The sequence below is a fragment of the Prorops nasuta genome, unplaced genomic scaffold (genome assembly GCF_024137725.1).
Source record: "Prorops nasuta isolate Cenicafe-Biocafe unplaced genomic scaffold, Cenicafe_Pnas_1.2 PNAS00035, whole genome shotgun sequence".
NCBI lineage: Eukaryota > Metazoa > Arthropoda > Insecta > Hymenoptera > Bethylidae > Prorops > Prorops nasuta.
In genome coordinates this window covers 221,446-236,010 of record NW_027116832.1, presented here as the reverse complement: position 1 = coordinate 236,010, position 14,565 = coordinate 221,446, and the positions used below count along the sequence as shown (strand labels likewise).

At 30.8% G+C, this 14,565-nt stretch overlaps 1 protein-coding gene and 1 long non-coding RNA gene across 4 annotated transcripts; both read right to left on the bottom strand.

Moving 5' to 3' along the window:
* Positions 1–3,229: 3,229 nt before the first annotated feature.
* LOC136783767 (uncharacterized) lies at positions 3,230–4,446 on the bottom strand. Its single transcript, XR_010824319.1, has 3 exons — positions 4,301–4,446; positions 4,091–4,213; positions 3,230–3,972 (listed from the first exon to the last, which is right to left on the bottom strand). It is a non-coding gene; the product is annotated as an uncharacterized lncRNA (long non-coding RNA).
* Positions 4,447–5,735: 1,289 nt separating this feature from the next.
* On the bottom strand, positions 5,736–13,507 carry LOC136783738 (sodium-independent sulfate anion transporter-like). Of its 3 annotated transcripts, none has more exons than XM_066743999.1 (12): positions 12,911–13,507; positions 12,266–12,607; positions 10,818–11,013; positions 10,487–10,707; positions 10,195–10,378; positions 9,156–9,320; positions 8,409–8,570; positions 8,166–8,306; positions 7,934–8,079; positions 7,650–7,823; positions 7,406–7,559; positions 5,736–6,416 (listed from the first exon to the last, which is right to left on the bottom strand). In XM_066743999.1, exons 2-12 carry the CDS (start codon positions 12,512–12,514, stop codon positions 6,295–6,297), a joined length of 1,914 nt encoding a protein of 637 aa, XP_066600096.1. In that variant the 5' UTR covers positions 12,515–12,607; positions 12,911–13,507; the 3' UTR covers positions 5,736–6,294. The 3 variants fall into 3 exon arrangements, with proteins under 3 accessions (XP_066600096.1, XP_066600098.1, XP_066600097.1); XM_066744001.1 differs by having other exon boundaries at positions 13,252–13,507; XM_066744000.1 differs by having other exon boundaries at positions 13,310–13,507.
* Between the last annotated feature and the right edge of the window lie 1,058 nt (positions 13,508–14,565).

Genomic DNA, 14,565 nt, shown 5'->3' with positions numbered 1-14,565 from the left:
TCCCCACCACTACCACACTAAGAGAGTCTTATCCCCACTCCCTGTCATCGGAACCGCATTGCTACACTACTAATATTGATGGCAATTATGGAATGTATGCATCAAAATTAATTTAATAAATAAATTTTTTGTATGTATTTCAGAGCCGAATAGTTTTCCAACAGGATGGGGCTACACCACATACAGCAAGATTAGTTGTTGCTTATCTACATAGCAAATACCCAGGAAGGTGGATCGGCAAATACGGTCTAATCGAATAACCCCCAAGGTCGCCTGACTTATCTTCTCTAGATTTCGGGATCTGGGGCTACCTGAAAAATAAAATTTATAATGGAATGGAAATTGAAACCATCGACGAATTACAAGGAATGATAATTAGAGAATGTGAGAGGATAACACCTGAGCTGCTTCACAACGTGTAAAATGGATTTAATAAAAGATTAGAATTACGTTATGCTGTTGCTGGAGGTCAATTCGAGATATTTTTGTAGTTTTTTTGGAATAAATAATTTTGTTAAAGTTAATTTTTAAGCATTAACAAGAAATTACATAAAATTCATATGTGATGCATTAATTAATTCTCTATGAGTAAAGAAACAAGCAAATTTTTTCACACATCAAGTACTGCTCATATATTAACACTAATGATATTTTAATATCGAATATTTTTAGCATAAATTTTATTTTTCATAAATATATTCATATAGTTCATTTTACTGTTGAAATTGTAGCAATATTATTTCCATTAAGTGTTAAGTATTTAATACTTTTAATAGTAAAGTCTCGAGCTTCCTAAACTGATTGGTGAAAGCAGTAATTGCGCACAACTATGCTCAGGAATATTTCACGGATATAGTACTTATAAATTCATCCTATTATTATTATTAAAATATAGGATTCGATGCAATTCTGCCTATGATTTACAAAAGCAATAATCTATCTGCTCATTGTAATTAACTTACATAGTTGTTATTAATCATAATGAAGTCTTCATTCGTTCAATTTTTAATATTATACACTATGGCCGGTATTCATAGTTGTTACTTATATTTAAGACCGACTTAAGCATAGGTTATCTTTTTCTATTACTGTTAGGTGAGAAAGGACAATCGATACTTTAAGTCAGACTTAAATATAAGTAACGACTATGAATACCGGCCTATGCTACATTCCAAGTTTTTCTGCATGCAGTATATTCTGAAATTAAACAATATTATTTGCTTATTCCATACGAAACAAATTAAATACAATGATATTCATAAATTTAACTTATCTCCATAATAATCTTTTGCTATTCATTCTAATTAAAGTATTTTCTGTAGACTTAATCTCCTAAATTGCGCCAAAAGCATTTTCACATTACGTCAATTGAAATAGAGTGCATAATTTCCATGAATTGTCTTCGATCACTGAAAGAAATTTGTCACTGCAGTTGCATTAAAAATTATATTTGTGAATTAACTTGTAAAATTGCAATTTTATCAAGAGCACAAATATTCATGCCATTGACAAAATTTTTTGCTTTAATGTTACCAATTTAAGAATAATGAATAAATTCTTAGTATTAAATATTTGTTATTATTATTAATAAAAACGTAGTTCTTTAAATGCTATTACCTTATAATTAATATTGCGTTTAGTAACTATACATTCTTTCCAGCAATATTCAAGAAGGCTTTCAATTAATCCAGTCTTATATTCCACTGGATTATTTCCTATGATACATACATGCATAACTTTATTACTGGGTTTTTCTCTAACAGCGGAACATAGGATTATATTATTTAACTATAGCAATGAAGCACTTACTATACATTTTTATAATTAATAAAAGCGTAGATAGTTACAATTTAATGATTATTTTAGTTTAATTGCTTTTATTATTCATTATAAATGTCATTTTACTCAATTAATCTTGGTTACTACGTTTAATATTTAAATTAAATGGAAAACAGTAATTTGACTATTGTAAAATTTACTATAGTCAAATAACACGAAATCTCCTATGTTCCGCTGTTAGAGAAAAACCCTGTATATCCTTTTGCACGTTGATAATGTTCTCTTGAAAATAATTCCATTATTAAAAGTACTTGTAATAATAAATTATTCACAAAGAATCATACTTTATTAGACTTTACATCTACTTGATAACGAAAAATTGCTCATCTGATTATTTATGCTTCATCCAATCTTCCCGTAAGCATTTCAAAATTGAGAATGATTACAGCAGCCCTCATCAGCATTCTCTGCTTCTTCGGATATAGTAATATCAGAGATGAAACGGGAGATTGCTCATGCGAGATCCCGAGGCAATCCCTACCGGTAGGCGGCGCTGGTATTGGCAAACGCGTCTCAGGGGTACATACTAGATTGTCCGAAAACTTTTGTAGAAGTGAGTCGACTACCTATATGACTAGTGAATATGGCCGAAATCTAGTAATATATTGCTATAATGTCGTAAGGCATTTATTGTAGTATTCATTTAGATATCAAGATGAGAAAAAGATAATTGAATAATCTTCAAGATAACGTCAATTTAAAGAAGCAGAAGAAAAAACTGCAAAATAAATGTAATTAAGAAAAACTATGGATCTTAGATAAGTAAAAACGTTTGAATAATTTAAAGTATTTATATATTGAATTTACTAGTGTTACTTTGTGGAAATATATTTTGTACAAATATGATTTAGGTGTTTGTGGCTTTCGCAAAGGATTAAAGAAATGCAGCATAAATGTTTATCAGAATAATAATGAGAGACGAGACAAAAATGACTGATAAGTGTAATTAAAATATTCATGCGTACTTTATTGACATATATGTCATCTGGTATAACTTTTACTGCTACGATGTTCATATTAATTATGATTTTATGATGAGAAACGCATGGGTCAAAGAAGGCAATACTTCTTACAAGGTAAATGTAAACAATTTGCAAATGTATTATACTTTCAATTTCAAATATAAAACTGTGTCTTAACTGTTTAGTTGATTAATTATTTAGATATTACTTTTATCGCTGGAATGATATCTTGCTCATATCTACGATGAGCAGAAATAAGAAGATATGAAGGACTTTCGACTAATCCCATCCATGTAAATTGCTTCCTTTGGCACAGAGTTTATGGTTAGTAATCGCAAGGTATATGTAATTTTTATTACAGTGTTTATTAATTCAAAGTTACTTTTAATTTGCTTAGCTTAATGAGTTTATATATTAAATATGGTCTGCTTTGGTTTTTCAGATATTACTGAGCGACTGAAGTGGAACTTTTATCAAATAACCTATTCAAGGATTATAATAAATATATAGAGTATGGATATATATATAATTATTAATAATCATACGCTGCAAGATTTGTACAGATGACAAGTGTCTTTATAACAGTGATTTTGCAATACTTAATTAGAACAAGTTCAAGCAAAGTTAAATTATACAAGTTAATATTGAAATTTTATCATTTTCACTATTATTAAATATATTTAATAGATATACAATATGCAGGGCGTACCACTTAAAATGCTCCAGAACATAGATACAAAAAGACGCGTACCTCTTCAACTATAAGAGATATTCAATGTTTGCACAGGACTTTTTCGAAACCTTTTGTTATTTGCTTCCAAAAGGGTCATATGAAAAAATTGAATATCTCTTATAATTAACGCAATACACGCTTTTTGTATCTATGCTCTGGGGCATTTAAGTGGTACGCCCTGCATATTGTATATCTATTAAATATATTTAATAATAGTGAAAATGATAAAATTTCAATATTAACTTGTATAATTTAACTTTGCTTGAACTTGTTCTAATTAAGTATTGCAAAATCACTGTTATAAAGACACTTGTCATCTGTACAAATCTTGCAGCGTATGATTATTAATAATTATATATATATCCATACTCTATATATTTATTATAATCCTTGAATAGGTTATTTGATAAAAGTTCCACTTCAGTCGCTCAGTAATATCTGAAAAACCAAAGCAGACCATATTTAATATATAAACTCATTAAGCTAAGCAAATTAAAAGTAACTTTGAATTAATAAACACTGTAATAAAAATTACATATACCTTGCGATTACTAACCATAAACTCTGTGCCAAAGGAAGCAATTTACATGGATGGGATTAGTCGAAAGTCCTTCATATCTTCTTATTTCTGCTCATCGTAGATATGAGCAAGATATCATTCCAGCGATAAAAGTAATATCTAAATAATTAATCAACTAAACAGTTAAGACACAGTTTTATATTTGAAATTGAAAGTATAATACATTTGCAAATTGTTTACATTTACCTTGTAAGAAGTATTGCCTTCTTTGACCCATGCGTTTCTCATCATAAAATCATAATTAATATGAACATCGTAGCAGTAAAAGTTATACCAGATGACATATATGTCAATAAAGTACGCATGAATATTTTAATTACACTTATCAGTCATTTTTGTCTCGTCTCTCATTATTATTCTGATAAACATTTATGCTGCATTTCTTTAATCCTTTGCGAAAGCCACAAACACCTAAATCATATTTGTACAAAATATATTTCCACAAAGTAACACTAGTAAATTCAATATATAAATACTTTAAATTATTCAAACGTTTTTACTTATCTAAGATCCATAGTTTTTCTTAATTACATTTATTTTGCAGTTTTTTCTTCTGCTTCTTTAAATTGACGTTATCTTGAAGATTATTCAATTATCTTTTTCTCATCTTGATATCTAAATGAATACTACAATAAATGCCTTACGACATTATAGCAATATATTACTAGATTTCGGCCATATTCACTAGTCATATAGGTAGTCGACTCACTTCTACAAAAGTTTTCGGACAATCTAGTATGTACCGTCTCAGGTCCATCTAACCCCTAACGCCATCTATCGGAAGAGACCACGAAGCACGAGCGTTAAGCTTAGAATAGGGTAAGGGCCTCCGCACACAGTATCCGTAGCTACATTACGTTACGTTAAGGCAGGATTAAACTTAATCTTAGCTTAGCGCACACAAAAGATTGCTAAAGTTAAGTTTTTTGAGGCAGGATGCTTGTAATAAACAGGTCTGAGGTGATATTTTTATATTTATAAAGAATTTTTGCAACTATTATTGTAGTTGCCTTAACGTAACGTAATGTAGCTACGGAAACTGTGTGCGGAGGCCCTAAAACAGAATACTACGGTAGTATAATTATACTACACTTGGCAACGCTGTGCTAGACGCTAACAGCGAGAAAGACAGAGAGGTCCAAGAAAATATCTCCGCTCTCTCTTTAGTCCGCTTTCTGGCAACAATGCATATCTGTTTTACCCTATTCTAAGTTTAACGCTCGTGCTTCGTGGTCTCTTCCGATAGATGGCTTTAGGGGTTAGATGGACCGAGACGCGTTTGCCAACACCAGCGCCGCCTACCGGTAGGAATTGCTTCGGGACCTCGCAATTCGCATGAGCAATCTCCCGTTTCATCTCTGGTAATATCTTGTAAATAAACAGCAAGATATACGCTAAGCTTAATTTACATACAGCTGTTGTTTTCAACTTCTGGCACTTTGTAGCAGAATTCTAAAACTTGGAATATCTCAATTTAAGAGTTCTTGGTCTACGAAGGAGAGCGATATTTTACAAAATACAAAACAAAATTTAATAAAGCTGGTATTTATCAATAATATTTGTTGTCAATTTAGTACCTGCTAAACTCTAAAAATCTTTCACTTTTATTGCATTTTTAGAATCCTTCTTTATTAAAACTTTATTCACAGAACCTACTATAATTGTTAACAATTATATAAATATTCAATATACCAAGCTCGCTTTTTAACAATGCACTATATTTATTTTCATATTTGTCTCACTTTTTATTATTTCGTGTCATCTCGTTAACCTCACTTTTTTGACGTTTCCCTCATTTTATCCAACTTCTATTTACGAAACAGGTAGAAAGATATTAAACAGCGATAATGGCGTTCGCCTGTTATTTCTGTGTAGGCAATAACTGATTTCATGTTGGCACCGCGCAAAACTGACCAATCAGCGCTTTCGGATTTCATCGGATTGAGCGCTATAGTCAAATAACACGATTCTCGTATATGCCGCCGTTAGAAAAACACCCTGTACGTGTTAAAATTGTTCCAAGTACGTTGGAACATGTAATTTATTCTGAATACGTTTTAACAATGTTTCTGACACTATATTTGTTATGTAACGTACGTTTTAGCAAAAGTGATTTTTATAAAAATTAATATGGATATGAATACAAACATATTTTCATTAAATGAGCGATTTTATTATTTTCAACCTGTTTCAATATCAGTTTTTTTGTCATTTAGTTCTGGTTTCTTTAATGGTCGCAGAAGACATTCATTTTCCAATGGCTTTTCGTTTATATCTTGATTGTTTGTCAATAAAGCATTGTCTATAATTATATAAAGACGAAAATTAATTTGAATAAAATTCTTCACTTATTAATATATACTTATACAATATCTAGTCTAGTCCACGTAACATGTTTACTCTATAAATTTTTAAAATATGGTTTGCACTATTTTTTATTATAGGAAAATATTATAGAGCTACGTTATGCAATTAATTTATACTTTTTGTATATGAAGGCGCTTCGGGTATTCAAGGATCAAACTTTTGTACAATCTATACGTTAGAAAAAATATTTAGAGTACCCAATATGCGTGAACCACTTTACGTGTATACAGGGTGTGTCATTTAATTCGCTCTAGAATCGAGAAAAGAAGCAAAATGCATCTTCCTTTCTCGGTTCTTAGACGAATATGCAATACACCCTGTACAGGATGATTCTCTAAAGGCGGTATATAGGAGATTCGTGTTAGTCGATTGTAGCTCTCGGAATAATGAAATCTTAGAAGACTGATTGGTTAGTATTGTGTAGTGCCAACTTAAAATAGGCTTTACCAATAGTTGGCTATGAAAAATGAGACCCATCCGCCATTTTGGTGTGGAGAAATGTTTACATGCTAATCGCAGCATAAATAAGTGTAAAATGGAGAAATGTCAAACCGGCGAGGTTACTGAAGTAAAAATTGAAAATAATGAATGGAAAGTAAGAATTTTCGTACTTTCCTTTCATTATTTACAATTTTTACGTTAATAATCTCACCTTTTTGCCAATTCTTTATTTTACACCTCTTTATGCTACGATTAGCATGCAAATATTTCTCCACATCAAAATGGCGGATGAGTCTTATTTTTCGTATCTAAATATTTTAATAACAGATTATTTTATGTTGGCACTACACAGTACCAACCAATTAGCCTTCTCGTACTTCATCGTACTCCAAGTATTACAATCAACTAACATGAATCTTTTATATGCCGCCATTAAAGAATCACCCCGTATACATATATATTTGGTTTAAAGTAAAAACTTACTAATCAATTCGTCTAGTTGCTTATCATTTAATATCAGATTAAAATTATTCAAATTTCCTACAATATTAATACACTCAATAATATCCTGATTCAGATCCTTCATGAAAAATTTGTATCCTTTTTTTTGTAAGTCTTGGGTTAACCTTTCGATCCCCTAAAATTAATATATATTACATAAATTTAATTTAAAAGAAGTGAATTTCTTATTTTGGAAGAGAATTTGATAAATTTCTCATTTTTATACCTTAATGGCTGTATAATCAAGTACTCTTAAACGTTCACAATCTAAAACTAGTGGAACGCTTGTACCATCGCTTTTCTTGGCAATTTCCATTATCGTGGATGAAAATTTGGTCATAGCTGCGTAAGATAATCCAGAATCCAGCTGTACCAGCAGGTATTTAACCCCTGAGTTTGCCTGTAAAACAAATTAGCTGGAATGAATTCTTAAATGTTATTATATATTTTTAATACACTGGAGTGTGCAGATTATTTAGCATATTTTAATAAACATTTTTATTTGTTTACCTTCTTGGTAATTGCTGTGATTTTTGGCCTGGACGATGACTGTAATAAAAAGATTAGGTTCAGCAAAACTCCAAGAAAGAGTCCTACCTCAACACTGATTAGAACACCGATTAAAAAAGTAGATATCGTTAAAAAGGCGTCTCTTTCTGCAAAAAAATCTAATGTTAACTTTTATGTTTTTTTTTATTTTATTTGCATTATATTAAATATAAATATTTATGTTTACACTTACTGCTACCTCTCCAAAGTAATATGGTAGTTTCAATGTCTATCATGAATATTACAGCAGAAATTAAAATAGCTGAAAGTACTGCTCTTGGAATGTAGTAAAAGTACGTTGTAAGAAAAGCTAGTGCCAACAAACTCATGATTCCTATCAATACATTGAAATAAAAAAGTCAAATATAAATTTTATTTTCAATTTTAAAAAAAAATTTTAATTATGAAAAAAATCATTGTTTAGTTTATTGTTTACCAGTATACAATCCAGCTCCTGGAGTCTGGACACCACTGGCTGAACTAACTGCGCTTCTTGTGAATGCTCCAGCAGTTGGCATCGAAGAAAAGAAGCTGCCAATAATATTGCACATCCCCAAAGTTAGCATTTCCTGTGATGCATTAACCGCTGCACCACTTGCTGAAATTTAGTTTTGTTTTGATTTTAACGGGATCCCTCACGCGTGCTTTACCGACAGTACAAGTCAATAAACAATTAGTTTAATAAAATTCAAATGCGAAGCAAATTGCAAAAACGGGCTTCTTTATGACAAGGTGCCAATTCTAACGAGTCAATCGAGCTTAAAAAAACTCAAACCGGATGAAGAATAACGCTGTACCACTGTCCCGTGTTCTTGAAGTGGAAATAACCAAAAGTAACCTCTCTTCAAGAACGCGGCACAATGGTACAGCGTTATTTTTCAACTAATTTGAGTGTTTTTAAGTTCGTTTGACTTGTTATGACTGGCACATTGTCCAACAAACGCCTGATTGTTCAATTTGCTTCGCATTTGAATTTTATTAAACTAATTGTTTATTGACTTGAACTGTCGATAAAGTAGGCGTGAGGGATCCCGTTAAGACATCTTTTAGTCAACTAATTGACTAAAATACGTCTAAGAGATATCTTTAAGTCACTTGGTGCTGTATGGGCTGGGTCTAATGAAGTATTTTATTATAAATTGTATTATTTATGCCTTAATACCATTAAACATTAAGGATTTACCAAATGCTTTGGCGATTGCAACATTTGCCAAAACAGCTATCACAGGAACAACGAAAATTCCAGATCCCAGTTGGCTGCACATCTCGAAGAAAGAATAACTTTCGTTCCCAACTTTAGAAGAGAAAGAAGGCAGGGTGAAATTTGGCAATCCAGGCTGTACCTTTCCTAAAATATTTTAAAATTAGATCAAGTTTAATTTAAAAGTTTGAGAAATTATAAATGCTATTAGGAGAGACCTTTTATCGCTTGTATTTAAAATTATAATTATAATAATGAATTATACTTTTGGTAATTTATCTTAATTAATTAATCCATTAGAGTATCTCAAAACTTAATTATCGAAAAAAACAATCACTGAAATAATAGTTTTATGGCTTAGAGAGGGACATAATTATGATATATATTATTATTTTGACCTTGAAAGTTCATTTGAAGGTTACATGAAGGTCATCTTAAGTTTCTTTACATGGCATCCCCTACTTTTATTGCATGTAAGTTGTCTCAAGAGCTTTTTAAAACCTCCTATTTAATTTTTCATTTGGTTCAATCATCGACGAGATATTTTATTTAAAAATATAGGTGAATGTTTATACTCGTATCGCATAGGAATCACACATACTAATTTAACAAAACCCACCTCTACGTGGAATTACAAATCAAAATATTCCATAAATAACAGGATGCAATGAGAAAAATGGAGAAAGGGTTGTAGAAAGCTCTTTATACAAGCCATAAAAGTATTACAATATAAGAAGGAGGAGTTTCATTTAAAAAACTTAAGATGATTTACACGTAACCTTTAAATGATCTTTCCAAGTTAAACCATTAATACCATTTACGTCTCCATCCAAGCCATACAATTTTTATTATACTGGTCTTTTTATTCATCATTAGATTTCGAGATAATCAAGTAGATGGATTAAAATAAATCAATCTGATATATACAATAAACGTAAAAATACTTTCATGGAACATTTACATTTCAAGAAGACAAAAAATCTGGGAAAATTTGGGATAAGAAAAAAAATGTAACCAAAACCTGACAGGGTAAATGGAGAAGACTCCCTTGTTGTAAGGTGAAAAGATATGAGCGAAGTGATGAATACAGCGAATGCGTTTCGAGCATTGGAGAGGAACCAGCAAATTTTTTTCATTTTACCCCTCCATCCTGTTCGACTTCTAGAATTTTCTACATCCTCCCCGAATTGAATGTCCTTCAATTTCTGCATTAAACAAACTAATATATAATAATATATATACCACAATAAATATTAAGATTATAGAAAGAGTATTAGAGTGAATTAAAAATTGACATGGAAAACATCACTTACCCTGAATGACAATAAAAATATAATACTGCTAATCCCCAGCAAAGAATCAGTCATTTTAATCTCCGTTAAATTCTGGCATACTTTTATAATGGAATCTATCACTCCCTTTGTTTTTATTTTCAAGCCAAGCAATCCTTGAATTTGGGCTATAACCACGATGATGGAGGTGGCTGATGTAAAACCGGAAGTGACAGGAATCGAAATGAACTCCACAAGACATCCTGTAAAAAAGATTATATTTTCTATTTTATAATAATTATTATGGAAATTATAGAGAAGGATTGTTTATAAAGATTCGTAGTACAAAAATGAAATAAAATATTTTACGAGCCTAAGTTGAAAATTCCCATTGCAAGTTCAACGCATCCGGCAAGAAAAGTCAAGAGGATGACAAACTCAACTGGCATGTCTCGTGTATATTCGATGGTCAAAAGTGCCATAAGCGAGGTGGGACCTATTGAGACTTCCTTTATAGTTCCAAAGAAGATATAGATGAACCCTCCCAGAAATGATGAATAAAGTCCATACTGCAATAAATAATTTATTATATTAATAAATTAAAATATAAGTAATAATTTTCCAGTTTATTTTAAATAAATTTTTATATACTTATATATTAGTACACGATAAGTTGTCAGAAATGTTTCTAAAACATTGGAACGTTTTAGGAATATATTTGGCATTATGTGAATTACTATAGGTTTGTCCAATTTAAGATTTTTGCAAATAGTTTTTGAAAATTATGTTAAATAATTTATTTTTCATCAGATTTTATTTTTTTTCCCTTGAATGAATTTTTAACTATGACAGTTGAATATTATTTGTCGAGAAATCTTGACTGATGATTCAAGTTATAGAGAACACTAAGAGATATCATAGTAAGGCAAATAATCGTGACATTGAATTTTTGAAAAAACAAACAGTAGCCTATTAAGAATCAGGACACAATTAGAGCGAGCTTTAAATACAGTAAATAGCAAATTATGAAACTGGTGTTAATTTTAAAACATGATTTACGATCTTAAATTGTTACATATTTCGTTAGCAAATTTTTAGCCTGATAAAATATTTATTGATGAGTTAATTTTTTTAATTTTAATTTTATTTGTATTAAGTTATAAACAAAACGAATTTAAAAAAATGTGGCAACGGTTAAATAAATTGTTCGCCTTAATTGCCATCAATTTAATAATCCTTGATAATTAAAAGAAGATTCTCGGTATCTCTCAGAAACAAACAGGTGTATACCTGCGCGTTGTTTGTATAATAAGTCGTTTCGTCACACATGTGTAAATAAACGACCAAATTTGTTTTCGAGGTTCAACGTCACGAATAAACGCGACACGAGGGTAAATTATCTCACTGTTTTCATTCGGAAAATAATAGCATTCTGAGAATAATATTCATCGAAGAAGATACTATAATTTTAAATAAGGAGTGTAAAAATTAATGACATAATTCAAACAAATTTTCTATATTTATTTACAGTAACAAAAAGTTTTCAAAACTATAAAAAAACCATTTCAGATGATTAAATAAAAAGTTAAAATTATTCAACCATTTATCGAGTCAAATAAAAAAAATGTGTAATTATTTTTAAATTGAATTTGGCTATTGAGTTGTAATAATATATATGTAAAATGAATTACAGACTATAAGAATAATAATCATTTTTCGAACGTGTGCAATATTTGATCAAGAAATAAACAAATTAATGACAAATCTTTTTGAGAATTTTTTTTTATTGTTACACAAAAAAGTAAATATTAAATTTTTTACCTGTGGGGTTAATCCACTCAGAGCAGCATATGCCATGCTCTGTGGAATCATGGTGAGACCCAAACTAATTCCAGCTATGAGATCTGAAATTGCCTGGAATTTCGTGTATTTTGGTAGCCATCCAGCTATTGGTACCAATTTCACTATTTTTTCCCCAAAATTTTTACTGCTTCTCGTTACAACTCTTTCATCACCTTCGTCTTCCTCTTCCTCTTTCATATTTATCGAAGTTTTTCTTTCCAATGCCATAATTCACTGAATTCACCAGCTTCATACGTCGTCAAAATCCAAATTTCCAAATTCCTTTCTTTTTTCAATTTTTTTTTTTTTTTCAAAAAATCACTATAAAAACACATTAATCACAAATCAGCAGTGAGCGAGTACAAAAATCACATTTTTATAATTTGTTTGATTTATTTTGTTATTGATAAACAATTTTCGATGAACGAACAATAATTTTGCCAGTATAAAAGACGAAGAATCTCCTAGTTTCTAATATTAATAACAAACGAACCACGTGATTCGTTGCCCCATAATTAAAGTATTAAAAAAATTACTTTCTATGCAATATTAATTGAATAAAAAAATATTAGATTGAATAAAAACGATAAATGGTCAGTTCTATCCTTTTGCTCGATATAACACCTTGCACAGGGCCTATTCAACTTGGCCTACATTCGATTCTTTCAGCAACTGGAGCGGCTTGTAAACTTGCGCCATCATTTATCTGAGGCTTTTCGAAAACCGCAATCTCCCGTCCCTTGGCGATTCAAACCGTGGCGATTAATCGATATAAAAAAATCGTAATCTCTTAATAACAATAATAATAAAAAAAATAATTTTCAAGCTCAAAAAATTCCATCCTCAAAAGGGCCAAAAATTATCCTCGAATAATCGAACACGTTTAATGTTGAAACAGCAACAAATAAAGGCAAAAAATTTTAAAAGTAAAACGCAATATTTTATAATCGGTTGATGATTTTTACGTGTGAATGACGGATGATTTATTTAACGAGAAAATTGAGAAAAATAAACCAAACAAACACGAGAAAAAACACCCGATGATGGAAAGAGCTCGTGGTGGTGAGAAAGGGGTTGTGCGTGAAAAAAATAGGGAGGGGGGGGGGGGACGGAGGGAAAATTAAACAAAAAACACGAGGAGTATATTCGAAGAACGGACAGGGGTTCGGTTGGAGCAGACGGCAAACTATGACTGTTCGGTTAGTTAAAAACATAAAGTAAAGGTTTCGCAGCTCCGACGTTTCCGATTGAGTGACATTAATTCCTCTTTCGTGCTTCTGAGCCTTGTCGTACCTTATCGGAGTGTACGAGAGGGAGAAAGATGTGATAGAATAGGGGGGGGGGGAGAGATAAAAGCAAAAAGAAAAAATGATCAGACGAGGAAGGAATAATTCTTATTAATTTCTTCTTTTTTTTTGTAGAATAATTATACTTGCAATTAATTTATAAGTTAATTTTATGTAACAAAGTGAAGAGGGTAAACAGAGTTTGAAGATCGAGAGAACGTGAGAATCGGTAGAGAAAAAAATAATTTTTGTTAAATTTTTAATTTTAATTGCCAAAGAATTGCTTTATAATTAACTCGAGTTAATTTCCTAAAGATGTGTACCTTGGCTGGGGGGTTTAAAGAGTAGAAAGAAGAGGAGCTGGAGGTTCACCACCAAGAGAGTCAATTAAAATCGCAAAATGCGTCGGAGACAAAGTAGAAGCTGTACCTCTCGTTGACAAAAAGTTTATTTGTTTTTTGATAAGAAAAAGTCGTAAACTATAACAGGAGCTTGTCAGCAGTCACAGTTCATTTTTTATAGTATCAGCTGATCGTACTACTTACTAGATATTTGCTTATACTGATATTGAATCACTCCCTTTTCTACCCTATCCATTCCTGTTTCTTTTATATATATATGACATTAAACATTGACCTTTATTTTATAATTTTTTCAATTATCGAGACACTCGTCTGGTTACTGACCATTTTTAAAAATGCATTTTTGTTTTATAAATTAAAAAAAATTAATAGTGTCCTTTGTACTTGAGACAATTGAAATTATAATACTTTGGATGACCTTGACAATTTAATTTTTTAAATTAAATAGACAGACGATTCGTTTCGGACGAGTCAAGTGACGAGGGTAATCATGGTCACGTTTTTTTTTATTTCTAGAACTGAAGGAAACGAGAATTCGCGCGGATGTTCGTGACAAAGAAAACGGATGTTGTACAATGAGAGATCGCCACTTTGACATTTTACGCTTCTCATTGATGACCACTCGTGCTCT